Here is a 16,883-nt window from a genome sequence, read left to right on the forward strand (position 1 = left end):
TCCCACCAAACACGGTTAGTATCTTCCTTCCTCGAAATACTTTGTTTTAGCTATATTTCATAGATACTTATATAAATACACGTTATCTCCCATGATAGAATGTTAAGATCCTTCAGATAGAATATAAGATTCAGTGTCCAAGGGCACTGAAATATAAAGCCAAATGTTCATAGTCATACAGGTAATATGAATCACAGGGAGAATTCAACTTGGGTATATTTGACTCCAATCCACGTTATCTATCACGCCATACTACTCATGCACTTCTCTCTTTCTCTCTGTCTCTGTCTCTGTCTCACTGTCTCTCTCTCTCCCTCCTAATTGTCTCTTCACTTCTCTCCTCATCTCTTTCATTTTCTCTCTTCTTCTTTTTTGGATCTTTGTCCCTTTGGTCCCCCTAGCTGTTTCTCTACCCCTTCTTTTTCTCAGCCTCTCTTCTTCTCTCTCTCTACCCCCTTTCCTTCACCCTCTCTCCTTTCCTCCCTTTTTTCCTTTCTTTGCTCTCTCCCTCTGCCCTTCTTCCTCTCTTCCTCCCCTCTGCCATGTCTCTTTCTTCTCTCTCCCTAAATCCATGTTATTTGTTCAGAATTAATTTCACTCTTGAGAAGATAGGGTTCCTCTTTCAATTCAGCACCGGTGATGAATGTGTTGATTTTTACCGAATACTTTGGTTGCTGGCATAGTTGATTAGACAAACTAATTAGAATGCTAATCCCCTGTAGCTAGAACTCCAAGGTGTGAATCAGTCTCAGATTCTGTAGAAATCCTAAATTTAGGGTTTTCATCTTTACCTACTAGAGCTTCTAATTCCGAAGGTTTGAAATTGGTGTTCTGAACAGTAGACAGGCATGTTAGGAATATTGATGATTCGTCCAAAGATGTCATCATGTTCAAAGTAATCCTAGCTACCCTGGCACGTTTTTTTTGCTTCAGGGGAAATTGTTGGTCTCATGACTCTGGGCTCTGGCTAAGCTGGGAAATTATTTCAGTGACTACATAATTATCTGACAAGCAGAAGGTCAAGAGTGGATTCTGGCTTCTACCTGTTTTGTGATGGCTGCATCAGGAGTGAACTCAGCACTGAGCTCCTACCTCATAGTGATCTCTTGTCCTCTTGAGGGACAGATGTACAAAGGGACAAAGCTTCACAATTTCTTTCTCCCCAGATCCAGCAGCTCCCTGTTAGCTTCTTAATCATGCTAGAGTCCTTTAGAACCAAGTCATATCCACAGCCTCCTCCCACCTGTCCTCTAGTAGACAAAGGGAGCATTGACTTAAAAAAATGAAGGCAGTGGATATCTTTTTTCAGGCAACTAAGGACTTAAGATTTCCAGCTCCCTCTCTGAACAATACTCTCCTCTTACTCCCACTTCCACCCCCAAGCCGGAGGCAAAGCCAGAACAGATGGCCTGTTGACCACCATCTTCCCTTTCAACTGCATATACTGTGGTCTAAGGATATAAACCTTTGAAGAGGGGGAGGAAGTGAAGCTATTTGCACATATTAGTGATTAACAATGGGAAACAGTTTGGTGCAAGGGAAGGAGGACATAAGAAGTGTTTTACTGGGTCATTTTGATCTTTCACCCAGCCCAGTACTCGTCTGGTGGTGGCACAAAGGGATAGTCTGTAGAAGGGATTAAATACTATCCATGATGTTTCTCTGGCCAAAGAATTAGTCACTTAGAGCCCAGCCTCCTGGTAATGAACCTCTTTGTGTTTAGCTAGGCTGATCCCCATTTAGTAGTCTCAGGATATCTCCAGGATTATACTCATGATATCATTTTAGATGATTAGATTTGTACTTTGTCCCTTCCCCTGGCATCCCATACTTCCTTACTAACTTGAGGGTGACTTTCTTTAAACATTTATTTTATTTACTGAATACATTTACAGTAGTACCCCATTTTACACAAACTCAATACATGCAAATCCAGGTAGAAGTGATCAGCAATTGAAAAAAATAAAGGCAGAGAAAGATGTAAAATAAGAATTTTTCATTATGTGCTCGATCCACGCCATTTTTCCAAGCCGCGTAAAGTCTCCTAGCAGTGCACCCAATCATGCTCATTCTTACTCTGCGAAGCATTAGTATGAGTCATTACATTGTTTTGTGCCAAGTCATATCTGCATCAGAGCAGTGCTCCTCTTTGTTTCATTAATGCTAGTTAGTTATCATTAATAATGACCCCAAAGTATAAGAATAGAGATGCTGGTAGCTCTGATAAGCTTAAGAAAAGTTGTAAAGTGCCTAGGTATGTTCAAATACTAAATACTTATTAAATAATGGAGTTCACTATTATGCACATTTTTCTCCCACTTTTTCTTTAAATCCTTACTTCTGTTTTAGAATCTAACAGCTTTTAGACAGAGAGGCAAGGGGTAGGCAAACAGAGTTAAATAATTTGCCCAGGATCACACAGTTAGGAAGTGACTGAGACCAGATTTGAACCCGGGTCCTCCTGACTCCAGGCCTGGAGCTTTATCCACTGTGCCATCTAGCTGCCCTCTTGATTTTCAACTTATGTGAAGGGTCTTGGAGCATACTGATCGTACAAAACAAGGTCCTACTGTATATTATGACCAAACCCAATGCTACCTCTTGGGCTAACAAATCCCATAAATTTAATACCTGCCAGGTAGAGTAGCATCTCTTTTTCTTTGACCTATAACTCCTTCTTTAAAACTTCAGGGGGGTCCAGCTGGGTAACTCACAGGACTGAGAGTCAGGACTAGAGATGGGAGGTCCTAGGTTCAAATCTGGTTTCAGACACTTCCTAGCGATGTGACCCTGGGCAAGTCACTTAACCCCTGTTGCCTATCCCTTACCACTCTTCTGCCTTGGAGCCAATTGGCTCCAAGACAGAAGGTAAGGGTTCAAAAAAAACCAAAACTTCAGGAGGACTTTCTCAGTTTTCATGTTCAAAGATTTGATGAGAATGCCCATTTTTATCTTACCCATGCCATGCATTTTCCTATAGACTTTAATCCCTTCTAGTTTTCACACTGACAGAATTACAGACATCCTTGAACCCCTTTTGACCCTTGTCTCTCCAGATTGAAGAAGTCTGCCATTTGTGCTTCTGTCTCCCATGCTGCCCACTTGATCATTTTAGTTGTTGTTTTTTTCTATTTTTCCTGTTGTAGTAATACCGGCTGACATTTATATAGCATATTTAAGGTTGTAAAAGTACTTTATACATTCGTGATAAAGGCAAAATGAAATAATATGTGTACTTTGTAAAACTTTAAACTCTCTATAAGTATATGAACTATTATTTTCTCATTTAAACCTATCAACAAATCTGTAAACTGTTATTATCTCCATTTTAATATAAGGAAAGTGGTGCTCAGGGAAGTTAGATGATTTACCCACTGTCATACAACTACTAAATATAAAAAAAATTTTTTTTTCTATTTGATCCTAGAGATAAAGAATTGTTGGGAGTTTATTGAGTTGGGAGATGACACGTGTAAACCTATGCTTTAGGAAAACCACTTTGATGACTTTACAGAGAATGTTTTGGAGTAGGTAAAGATTTGAGGCAGGGAAACGGGTTAGGAGGCTGTTTCAGTGGTTCAGATCAGAGGTGAGAGGAGAAAAGGGAATATATACAAGAGATGTTGTGGAGGCATAGAAGATAAGATTTGGCAACAGATTGGATAATAAGATTGGATAGTGTGGTGAATGAAAATGAGGAGTCAAAGATGACACCAAAGTTATGATCTTGGGAATGAAGATAGTGGTGATCTTGATAGTAACAGAGAAATGCAAAGAAGGGTCAGCTTGGGGGAAAAGATAATCAGTACTGTTTCGGACATGGTGACTTTGAGCTGCTCACCAAACATCCCGTTTGGAATGACCAATGGGCAACTGGAGCTCAGGAGAAAGACTAGGTCTAAACAGGAAAGTCTAAGGACTCATTTTACATAGAGATGGCAGTTGAGCACATAGGAACTGTTGAGATCACTAAGTGGGAGCGGGTAGGAGGAAAAGAAAAGAGAGTCTAGGATAGAGACAGGGGGGAACACCATGTTGGTTATTATAGATTGGTGGTTACAATATGGCTAAAGGAGAAGAACCAAGAGTGGGCAGTAGCACTAATCCCCACGAAGGAGAGAATATATGCTATAGAGAATGTTACAAAGAGAGGTAAAGCACCATGAGGATGGTGAAAAGGCCATTAGATTTGGTCATTAAGAAATTATTGGCAACTTTATGGAGGCTAGTTTCAGTTAAGTGATGATGCTGGAAGCTTAGGGTAGAGGAAGTGGAGGAACCATATTATATAGACAGCTTTTTCCCAGAGTTTAGCTTCTGAGAAGGGGAAGAGAGATATAAAATGATAAGCTAGTGGGGATGGTAGGATCCAGGAAAGGGTTGTTTTTTGGAGTTTCAAATAGATAAAAGAGATTGAAAATCAGAAGAAAAGAAGATGATCATGGGAATGGTCTACTGAAGAAGATGGGAATGGATGGGATCAGGTTCTAGTTTAAATGCTTCCTCATTGTGTGACTATGAGCAAATCTCAAACCTGTTTTTCCCATTGATAGAATGGGGATGATTCTGCTTCTCCTACCTAACTCTCAAGCCGGTTATGAGTATAGTATGACTATGTGAGTGGAGAGAAAGGAATATGTGTGTGACTGTGTGACTACTGGGCAAATTTCAAGCCTATTTTCCCAATTAATAAAATTCTTCTTCTACTACCTAACTCACAAGCCTGTTATGATTAAAGTGCTGTATAAATATGAACTATTGTTAATATGTTATTAGGTAGTGAGCATTTGTACAACAGTGATGGAATAAAGGGGAGAAGGGATGGAAATAAGAAATTTGCTAAAAGTTGACTGGAAAAGATTTGGTGCTTGGTTTTACATAGCAAAAAAAAAAAAAAAGAGAGAGATGAGCCAAATAATAATAGTTAACAGTTATATCATGCTAAAAGGTTGTTTGATCTTCAGAAAAAAAGCCTGTGAAGCTACTCTTACTATTCCCACTTTCCACATGAGGAAACTGAGGCTGAGAGAGATTAAGTAACTCGCTCGAAGTCATAGAGCTAGTAAGTATCTGAAGAGAAATATGAGCCAAGGATAACATCTGCATCCATGGGGCCACGATGTCTCCTTAAGGGTGACCTAGGTTCAAGATCTTCTTCCAACACTTCAGTTGAGTAACTGTGGACAAATCACTTAATCTCTTGGAGCCTCTATTTTCTCATCTGGAAAATGTGACAATAGCACCTATAATCTCCATGTCCCAGGGTTGTCATGAGAAAGAGTTTTGTAAAACTTCATTCACTATAGAAAGATGAGTTGTTACTCTTTCTAAAAACCCTTTAACATATGTAGGGTTTATTGGCTTCAGAGATATAGTATTTTCAGGGAATTATGTAGAAATATTTTTTAATAATAATAACAACTGGCATTTCAAAACTTTTATAGCTGGAAGGAACCTAAAGCAGCTATCTTGTCTCATCCACAGTCAAAAAGGAATCTGTCCTATAACATACCCAACAAATGGTCGTCCAGATTTCTAGGAGGAAAAAGCCACTAACTCGCTAGGCCAACCATCTCACTTTGGGATTCTCTTCTTGTTGTTTGTCCTGACATCTAGCCTAAATTTGATTCTTTGCAATTTCTACTTGTTATTTCTGATTCTTTCCTCTAGGGTCAAAAAGAACTAATCTCATTCTTCAAACATAGCTATTATTACTCTCCTGAGTTTTATCTTCTCCAGGCTAAACATGCCCAGTTCCTTTAATTGTTCCTTGTGTGACATATACCGAAGACTCTTCACCACACCTATTTTGAACACTTTCCATTTTAATCAGTGGTAACCAGAACTAATACTTCAGGTGTCTTCTTTTTTATATTTTTAAACCCTTACCTTCGGTCTTAGAATCAATATTATGTATTGGTTCTAAGGCAGAAGAGCGGTAAGGGCTAGGCAATGGGGGTTAAGTGACTTGCCCAGGGTCATATGGCTCTGAAGTGTCTGAGGTACATTTGAACCCAGGATCTCCTGTCTCTAGGCCTGAATCCACTGAGCCACCCAGATGCCCCCCTCTCCCTCAAGGTGTGTTCTTATCAAGGCAGAATCCAAGGTACTATCACTTCCTTATTCCTAGAAGCCAAAACTCTCAAGTTCAAGATCTCATTACTTTATTTAGCTGCCATATCAAATTGTCCCAAACTAAACTTATGTTCCACTAAACTTCCCTAGGTATTTTTATTTTATTTAAATGTTTTAATTTTTAATTCTAAATTTTCTTCCTTTCCCACCCATTGAGAAGGAAAGCAATGTGATACCCATTATACATATGAAGTCACATAAAACATTTTCACACTGGCCATGTTGTACCCAAAAATAAAGTGAAAAAAATATACTTTGGTCTGCACTTAGAGTTCATCATTCTGGATATGGATGATGTTTTTTTAATCACGAGTCCTTTGTAATTGTTATGGATCACTTTATTGATCAGAATAACTAAGTCTTTCACAGTTGATTATTGTCAAATATATGTCATCCCTGGTTTTTCTAAAGCCATCCTTTTCATTTCTTCTAGCATAATAATATTCCATCACAATCATGTGCTACCACTTGTTTAGTCATGCCCCAGTTGCTGGGTATTCCCTCCATTTCCAATTCTTTGCCACCACAGAAAGAGCTGCTAAAAATATTTTTGAATGTGAATATATCCCTGTGCCCTCTTTCTCAGATAATTTATAAATTTTATTTATTTATAAAAATATAAATGGACATATTTAACATAATTATTTAATTAATATAATTTTTAAATGATTTATAAACTATAAACTTATAAATTCCACCCATCCTTGGATGACCTTGATTCTTACAGGTCTGGTTAATCTTATTTGATAAATTTCTTTGAAAAGAGGAACTAAGTATATGGGCCAACCAGTAGACTAACTCATTTAGATTTCTAAAAAGCCTCTGGCAAAGCTCTACAGCAAAAATTATCTTAAAATTTTAAATTATTACGTGGTTAGGTTAGGAGTGAGGGGATTTTCTGTCATGGATTAAGAAATATATTTCTTTGGGGGCAGCTGGGTAGTTCAGTGGATTGAGAACCAGGCCTAGAAACAGGAGGTCCTAGGTTCAAATCTGGCCTCAGACACTTCTCAGCTGTGTGACCCTGGACAGGTCATTTAATCTCCATTGCCTATCCCTTACCACTCTTCTGCCTTGGAACCAATACATAGTATTGATTCTAAGGTGGAAGGTAAGAATTTAAAAAAAAGAAAAAGAAAAAGAAATATATTTCTCTATAGATCATTCTCTGAATCCAAACATAAAACTTTGTTTATCCCTATTGAATTTCATCTCATTCAATTCAGCCCAGGGCTTTAGCCTCTCAAGAAACCCTTCCTGATCTCACCCTCCCAGATTATCCGTATCAGTCAATAAGTACTAAGCGTCTACCATGTGCCAGGCACTGTGCTAAGTACTGGACATACAAGTAAAAAGAATGAAACAACCCCTGCTCATGATGAGCTCATGCTCTAATGGGAGACATTACGAGAACATAGAAAACACAGAGTGTCAAGTTAATACAGCTATAATACAGGGTGATCTGGGAGGGAGGTTACTAGCAGCTGATGAAGTCAGGAAGGGTTTCATTCAGAAGGTGATGCCCAAGTTGCATCTTAAAAGAAAGAGATGGTCTCTTAGGTGGAGATAAGCATCAGACTGCACTCTTAGCATGCAGGATGGCCAGTGGGAAAGCAAGGAACAAGAAATGGGAACAAGGGGAATGAGTGAAGAACAGAGAGAAAGCCAACTTGGCTCTTCTAAGAGTGCTAGAGCTGTCCAGTGAGGCTGGGGCCATAATGTAGAGGCTTTAAAAGTGAAATAGGGGAGGGAGTTTATATTTTATTTCAGAAGCAATAGAAAACTAATGAAGTTGGCCAAATAGGGGAATTACTTGGTCAGATCTTCACTTAAGAAAAATTACATGGGCAACAGTGCATAGGATGGACAGGGGTGGTGAGAGACTTGAGGCTGGGAGACCAACCAGTAAGTTGTTATTGTTATTGTTTTTATAATAATCTAAGCAAGAAGTGATCTGTGTCTGAACTAAGGCTATATGAATGGGGAGAAGGCGTCAGATATAAGACATGTTATAAAGGTAGAAACAGTAAGAGTTAACAATGTGGGGTGTGTAGAGAAAGGGAGGCATCATGGATAATACTGTGATTTATGAACTGTGCCATGCTTTTGACAACAATAGGAATGTTTAGAAGAGGGGAGAATTTAGGGGAAAGATAATGATTCAGTTTCATATATATGGAATTGAAGATGTCTCTGGTACATCTAGTTTGAAACATCCAGTATGCAATTAGTGATGTAGGCCTGAAATTGGGGGAGAGAATGGGGCTGGATATGGGGCTGAACAGAGATGATAGTTAAAACTGATGCAGTTACCAAGAGAGTGAATATAAAGGGAGAAGAGAAGAGGACCTAGAACAGAACCTTGGGGACACCCACAAAACGGATGATGAACTAGTGAAAGAGATTGTCAAGGAGTGATCATACAGGTAGGAAGCAAACAAGGAGGAGAAGTGTTATAAAAATCCAGAGAGAAGAGGGCATTTAAGAAGACAGGATGGTCAGTAGTACCAAATATAGCAGAGAGGTTGAGAAAACTTGGTATTAAGAAAAGATCATTAGATGTGGCAGTTAAGAGATCATTGCTACCTATGGAGAGCATGGGTTCAGATGAATGATGATCAAAAGCCAGAAGGACAATCATATAATTTTGGAAAACTCATGTGATATTTGTTATTATATGTAAATGATAAAATAAAATATCTTTATTTTTTTAAAAAAGCTAGAAGGAGAGTGGAGCTGAGTGAGAGGAGAAGAAAGTAGAAGTGACAATTAGAAATAACTTTTTTGTTGTTAAATGGAGGAGAGATGTAGGATGAGGAAGTTGGAGGGAATGGTAAAGTCTAGTGAAGGTTGTTTAATGATGGAGAGATATGGGCATGTTTGAAGGCAGTAGCAAAGGAAAAAAGTAGCAAAATGAATGAATGAGAGGCTAAAGATTTGGGAAGGGTGGTGCCAGAGAATGCAGTCCACTAGAGAAGGTGGAAGAGGAAGAGATCAGATGCATATGCAGAGAGGTTGCTATGGGCATGGAGAAGGCTCATAAGTAGAGAGAACTATTGAGAAATCTGCTATCTCACCAGTCAGGGGACTATATTTTTTAAATATGATTTTAATTTTTTGCTTTATATAATCTATTTGCATGTATAATTTAGATTAATTTATATAATATAATAATGATAAATTATAGTATAATTTTATTTTTAATTTTTTATGTTCATATGATCATTCTTGTTTATCAAGGTCTGTTTATTCTCAATAATGCTTTTTCCTTCAAGTAAACAGAGCAGGCATAAATATCTATAATAAATTTATTGTCTTACAAAAATCATTGCCTAGAAATATGAAGATACAAGAAAAGATGTTTGCAGGCAAGTGCCTGGTGGTCAGCAGCCAGTATGATTCAGAAAGGGGATGGGAGGAAACAAGGGTAAGCTCCTGAAATCTCCTACTTTCAAGGGCTTCCCAGGTGCACAGTAGGAAGTGGCTACCAATTCTCCCTTCTCTCTTTTTTTCCCAGCCTTACCCTCCCTCCCCCACTTTGGCTGCCAATGTTTCTAGGCTACTGAGCCCAGCTGCCATATTGCAATACTTAGCAATAGCATGAGTGTGAGCTGACCCATTAGAGGAGGGCAAAGAAGCAGGGAAGGAATTCGGCATGAATTTGGGGCTGTGGACAGGAAGCTAGTGTGGAAGACTTGACTAACTCTTTGTGCTTCCCAAGTTGCTAGTTGGAGGAGGTGGTTAAGGAGGCCTTCTGGAATCCTTGTTGGTCCAGTCTTGGTTCTGCCACTGATTTATTGTGTGACTTCAGATAAGACATTTCATTTCCCTGAGTCTCAGTTTTCCCATCAGCAGAATGAAAGGATTGAACTCTTAAGCTCCCTTCTTATTATAGCATTTAATATTCCCTGAAAACCCAAGTGTGAAGAGGGGAGGTTCATCTTGGGAGTTCAGGGCCCTCTAGTGACTTCACATTCTCCTATCATACCTCTTCCTGCAATCATCTCTTTTACATTCTTCTTAATTATGGGAAATTCCAAATTTTCCCTGCTCTCTAGCCCACTCAGGTATATATGTGCATTATCCAAAAGAATGAGGTCAGGGAGCAGCTGGGTAACTCGGAGGATTGAGAGCCAGGCCTAGAGATGGGAGCTCCTGGGTTCAAATCTGGCCTCAGACACTTCCCCGCTGTGTGACCCTGGGCAAGTCACTTGACCCCCATTGCCTAACCCTTACCACTCTTCTGCCTTGGAACTAATACATAGTATTGATTCTAAGATGGAAGGTAAGGGTTTAAAAAAAAAAAGAATAGAGTCAGTTGAAGGGTAGCCAATACTGCCTGGTGCCATTTTTTTTAACCCTTATCTTCCATCTTAAGTATCTATTTCTGTGTCTACTAAGTATTAGTTGTTTCTAAAGCAGAACAATAAGGGCTAAGCTTGCCCTGAGTGACTTGCCCAAGGTCACATACTAGAAAGTGTCTGAGACCAGATTTGAACCCAGAACCTCTCAACTCCAGACCTGGCTCTCTATACACTGAGCTATATAATTGCCCCCTGGTACCATCTAATGATAAAGAGAACCCCTAAGTTCTCTTGGGGATTGCTCAGTAAGATCATTGAAGTGGTATCCTTTTTTTTTTTTTTAATTTTATTTTTTAGAAAAATTTTACATGGTTACATGATTCATGTTCTTACTTTCCCCTTCCTCCCTCCAACCCCACCATAGCTGACACACATTTCCACTAGTTTTAACATGTGTCATCTATCAAGACATATTTCCATATTATTGATAGTTGCATTGGTGTGGTCGTTTTGAGTCTACATCCCCAATCATGTCTGCCTCAGCCCATGTGTTCAAGCAGTTGCTTTTCTTCTGTGTTTCCACTCCCACAGTTCTTCCTCTGAATGTGGATAATGTTCTTTTTCATAAATCCTCAGAATTGTCCTGGGTCATTGCGTTGCTGCTAGTACAGAAGTCCATTACATTAGATTTTACCACAGTGTATCAGTCTCTGTGTACAACGTTCTTCTGGCTCTTCTCCTTTCACTCTGCATCAATTCCTGGAGGTCTTTCCAGTTCACATGGAATTCCTCCAGTTTATTATTCCTTTGAGCACAATAGTATTCCATCACCAGCATATATCACAATTTGTTTAGCCATTCCCCAATTGAAGGGCATACCCTCTTTTTCCAGTTTTTTGCCAGAAGTGGTAACCTCTTATAGGTGGCAGATTGCTAGATGTGGAGTCAGAGGACCTGAATTCAAATCTCAGCTCTACTGCTTACTTAGCATATGACTTGGATCTAGATCAGTATAGAGTAGAGATTAGAAAGTGGGGGAATCAAGAGAAGCCTTCTGTACTGAGTGGCTCTTGAGCTCATTGTTGGTTTTTGGCCCTTTTACTTCCTTTCTTGATGTCTCAGTATCCTCATCTGTAAAAATGAGTACATAGGGCCAGATGAATTAAGGCATCCTTTAATTCTGAATCTATGACTTGTGATTACACGATCCTAAAGTCTTTGGTCTTCCAGTCTTCTCTCTTCTTCCATGTTATGCACTGGAAGATAAAAACTCTTCATTCTTTCCTAAACCAAGAAGTCCCTTTCTGCCATTTCTAATCATTAAGCAAACTCAGCAGAAACTGGATAATGATAATAATAGCTAAATTTATATAATGCTTTAAAGTTTGTCAGGGATTTTACTGTCATTAGCCAAGAGGCCCCATTGCTGGTCTCATCTGGGGAAGAAGGCCCTAACGTGATTTCCTCTAATTCAGAACAGAAAGCTATGGGCAGCACTATCCCCTTCTTTGTCTTCCTGTTCTACCCTCATCCATCTACTCTGTATAGTAGAGGTGCACTGGAGAGGAACCCTACTTTTCCTGTACAGTGGGAGGTGTACAGACCAGGTGAACTCCTTTCCCCCAGGGGTCTCCTCTTGGCTGTACCCTCTGGGAGGGTGCTGGGAACAAGGAGAACTTTTGTGTGAGGCAAAAGAGGCCAGAAAGAGACTGGGGAGGAGACAGATGTTGAATCCTACTGAAGGCCTAGTGGCACAAGGCCTAGGATGGAATTTGGTATCAGAGTTGCAGGGGCCATGCAGTAAAGGAAACAAGAAACCAGCAGCTATTTTGCCAAGATCTTTTGGACTCACCCATTTCCTCTCTCTCTCTCTCTCTCTCTCTCTCCTAGGCAATGGAGAGCAAGCTGCTAATTGGAGGTCGAAATATTATGGATCATACCAATGAGCAACAGAAAATGTTGGAGCTGAAAAGGCAAGAGATTGCCGAGCAGGTAAGGATTCTGTCCTTCTGAGCCAGTGGTCTGTAACTGAATGGTTTGAAATGAGAGAACATGGGTTCAAGTGAATAGGCAGCTAGGTGGTACAATGGTCAGAGTGCTGGATGTGAATTCAGATTCGACCACAAACACTTCAGCTATGTGATCCTCAGAAAAATCACTTAACTTTTGTCTTCTCAGCTGTAAAATGGGGGCTATGATAACACTTGCCTTCTGGGGTTGTTGTGAGAACCAGGTAAGTTAATACTTGTAAAGAGCTTACTACAATGCCTGGTACATAGTAGGTTCTTAATTAATGCTTATTTCCTTCCTTCCTTCCTTCCTTCCTTCCTTCCTTCCTTCCTTCCAATCTTACTTTTGTCACGTGAGCTACCCTAATTCCTCATATGTTAAATGAGAAGATTGGGTTGGCAGCCTCTGAGGCCCTTTCAAACTCAAAATCTAAGATTGTAGGACATTAAATCAGGCATCCCTCTGAAGAAAGAGTGGAACACTACAGACACCCAGAACTCCTTTGCTTTCTCCCTTGGCAAGAGGGCTTTCTCTCTTGGCTGAGAGCAGTGCCAATGATGAGAGCATGAGAAATGCCCTGCAGAGCCAGACTGAATCTGTCCAGTCCAACAACCTGTCTCTGACAGTGGTGCTTTGTAGGAAAGCAGCTTCAGAAGGTCAAGAACAACCCAGACTGGATGGCCCATCCCTAAATCATCAGAAGTTGAAATATATTTAGTTTACTAGTTAACCTTGTCCTCGGAGTAGGAGAATTGACCCTGAGATCATGCCCAGGGCACATTCCATCCCTAGTGATCCAAGTGAAGGTCAGGATCCCACATAGAGGTATATATGTACAAGGCTGCAATGACTGTGTTAGCCAGCGTCCTTGTCCAAATTGGGAAGCTGAGGAGGGGCAAGATCACATTTGGGGTCAGGATGAATGGGAACATAAGGCCAATGAAAAATGACAGGATATGAACTAGCTGGGAAATAGATACTGCCTCCTGAGCTCAGAACTCTATCCTTTTTCTTTCATTCATATATTCCTTCAACAAGAATTTATTCAATACTAGGGCAATGGGGTAGCCAGGTGGCCCAGTAGATAGAGAGTCAGGCCTGGAGACAGGAGGTCCTGGGTTCAAATCTAACCTCAGACATTTTCTACTGTTTGACCTGGAGCAAGTCATTTAACCCCAATTGCCTAGCCAGTGATGGGCAAACTATTCCCCGAGGGCCTGATCCAGGACATGGTTTGCCCATCACTGCGTTAAGCAATTCCACACGGAATGGGCATGGCCCATACCACTCTTCTGCCTTGGAACCAATTCTTAGTATCGATTCTAAGAGAAAAGGTAAAAGTTAAAAATAAATAAATAAAACCCACCAGGGAAGCTAGGTAGAGTGCTAGGCCTGGAGTCAGATAGGCCTGGGTTCAAATCTGGTCATAGATACTTCCTAGCTGTGTGACTCTGGGCAAGTCGATCCCAATTGCCTAGCCCGGTGATGGCAAACTTATGAAATGCGTGACACACATGTAACCATTTTCAATGACACGCGGCCACATGCAGCCACATACAGAGAAGTTTGGGGCCGCATGTCAAGGATGAAACGTTTTCTGTATAAGTATTAAAAATGATAAAGGCTGGTATAATAATATATATTAGTAATTTAATTAAAGCCATGCTGATAGATAAAATCATTAGACCACGCGCTTGTAAGCATTCAAAACTGCTGCCTCCATTACTGTCTCCAGTCTGCTAGCCAAGAGCCTACTGGCAAAGAGGCCACTCCCTCCTAACCCAGGAGATTATATCCCCTCTCTGCGTCGACGTAGGCCTCCCCATGCCCAAAGACCCGGAAACGGAAACCAGTTGGACCACGTTGGATCACGGGAAATGTAGTTTGATACATTTTCCCAAATTTCACTTTTACAGCTGTAGTGTAGTGTAGACACTCTGTGCATGATAAATGAAAATTCTACCTGTATTAATTTACCTATTTTGGGTTATTAAATACAGTTCTATATTAGAATTATACATTTTTATTATTTAAACTATAAATATCATGAAATTATGGTTTTTTCCTTGAAGTGACACAAACCAGCCGAGTTTTGCTCAGTTTTTTTGGCGAATTTTGACACACCAAGCTCAAAAGGTTGCCCATCACTGGCCTAGGCCTTCCCATTCTTCTGCCTTGGAACTGATATTTGTATCAAGCCTAAGACAGAAGTTAAGGGTTTAAAAAGAAAATAAGAATTTATTAAATATCTATTGTATTCCAGGTGGGAGACAGAGTGACATTGGATAGAAAGCTGGTCCCCAAATCAGGAAGTCCTGAGTTTAAATCCTACCTTTGACATACCCTGGTAGTCACATAAATTCCTGGTGGTCATATAAATTCCAGAACAGGTATAGATGTGCATTGATAAAGGGAGTTTTCTTATTGGAAATACTCTAGGTCAGTGATGGGCAAACTTTTTAAAGAGGGGGCCAAAGGAAAGGAAATGCTCATCTGTCAGTCTGTTTCTAAGGCAGCTCTTTCAAAGTTTCATGGTATTGTAGCCTACTCATTGTATTTGTCAGATCAGGAATAATGTCCCTCAGCTGGCTGGATAGAACATTTCAGGGGGCCTCATTTGGCCCACTGGCTGTAGTTTGCCCATCACTGCTCTAGACCATTGAAATCCCAGGTTCAATCTATTTTTAAAATGTATTTAGCTCTGTGCTATAGGTCCTAGGGACACATGAGTGAAAGCACTGCCCTCAAGGAGCTTGGAGGGGTAGAGGGGAGGTTCAGAGATAATTAAATGCAATGCAATGAAAGTTGTTCCATCCTTTTTTTCAGTTGTGTCTAACTCTTTGTGGCCCCATTGGGCTTGTCTTGCAAAGATCCTAGAGTGGTTTGGCATTTCCTTCTCTAGCTCATTTTCCAGATGAGGAAAAAGAGGCAAACAAGGTTTAGATAGACTTTCACAGGGTCATGCAGCTAGTATTTGAGGCCTGATTTGAACCCAGGAAGATGAGTCTTCCTGACACCAGGCTCAGGAATCTAAACACTTAGCTCTGTGTAATGCCAGTGGGGAAGGACATTAGAAAGTGGGGGAATAGGGGCAGCTGGGTAGCTCAGTGGATTAAGAGCCAGGCCTAGAGACAGGAGGTCCTAGGTTCAAATCTGGCCTCAGACACTTCCCAGCTGTGTGACCCTGGGCAAGTCACTTGACCCCCATTGCCCACCCTTACCAATCTTCCACCTATGAAGCCAATACACAGAAGTACAAGGGTTTAAAAAAAAAAGGGAAAAAAAAAAAAAGAAAGTGGGGGAATATTGACCTGGCAGTCAAGAGACCTAGGTTCTACTCCCTAATGCTCTACTAACACACTTCGTAGTCTTGAGTGAATCACTTTCTCTGAATATGTATATTTTGAGAGGCATAAATGGTTCCAAGTAATTAAAAATCTTATTATAGAAAGCAAGATGATTTCAAAAAAAGCTGGAAAGATCTGCAGGGACTGATGCAAAATGAAATAAGCAGAACCAGGAGAACACTGTACATAGTAACAGCAATATTGGACAATGATTATCTGTGAAAACTTGGCTATTCTCAGCAATGCAATGATCTGGGACTATCCTGAAAGACTTATGAAGGGGAATGCGCTCCACCTCCAGAGAAAGAACTGTTAATCAGATGGATGGGAATCAAAGCATTATATCTGTGTATTTAGGGCTTTATTTGGGATTTTGCTTATATATGAGTGTCAATACAACAGTGATCCATATGGAAGCATGTTTTGCATGATAATAAAATAAAATTTTTAAAAATCTTAAAAAGAGTGGGGGAATTAAGATAGGCCTTTTGTATAAGGAAACAGTTGAGCTCATTGTTGTTTATGAGGCTCTAAGACAATGAATCCATCAATAAACATTTCTAAAGTGAAATAATGCCTACTCTGAAGGAGTGGATTTCCTATGAAGTGGAAAATCTAGCCAGCTACTGTGGTAGGAGCCATTGCCTGTCCCCTTCTCCTTTGGTTAACTGTGTGAATTGATCCACAACTGTTTCCTTTCGCTCCAGTATCAGATCCAAATTCCCAGGAGACCTGCTTGAGCCCGGTCCATAACAAGTCTTTAGATACTCCCCTCTTCCTCTTCATTTCCTAACTGTGCTGAATTTCCTCTATGCTGCTTTGTCCTAGAAACGCAGAGAGCGGGAAATGCAACAGGAGATGTTGCTGAGGGATGAAGAGACCATGGAGCTCCGGGGCACCTACACCTCTCTGCAACAGGAGGTTGAAGTCAAAACCAAAAAACTTAAGAAGGTGAGAGTCACAAAGTGGATGGGTAAGGGGGCTGAGGGGCCCTTAGGAGTCCTGGAAGGGCCTAACTAAAATGGCCCACCACCTCAAATGATGTGGTTTCAGGCCCAGCACCCACCCCAATATCAACATCCCTCCG

At 40.4% G+C, this 16,883-nt stretch overlaps 1 protein-coding gene across 1 annotated transcript in view; it reads left to right on the forward strand.

Annotated features, from left to right (window-relative positions):
* The window catches only part of KIF3C (kinesin family member 3C), a 65,896-nt gene that overhangs the window by 22,700 nt on the left and 26,313 nt on the right, over positions 1-16,883 (forward strand). Inside the window, exons 2-3 of the mRNA XM_044661016.1 lie at positions 12,330-12,431; positions 16,625-16,747. Of these exons, the coding sequence (XP_044516951.1) occupies positions 12,330-12,431; positions 16,625-16,747 (225 nt within the window). The remainder of the gene's footprint in view (positions 1-12,329; positions 12,432-16,624; positions 16,748-16,883) is intronic.

This window comes from Gracilinanus agilis, chromosome 2, assembly GCF_016433145.1.
Source record: "Gracilinanus agilis isolate LMUSP501 chromosome 2, AgileGrace, whole genome shotgun sequence".
NCBI classification, from domain to species: domain Eukaryota; kingdom Metazoa; phylum Chordata; class Mammalia; order Didelphimorphia; family Didelphidae; genus Gracilinanus; species Gracilinanus agilis.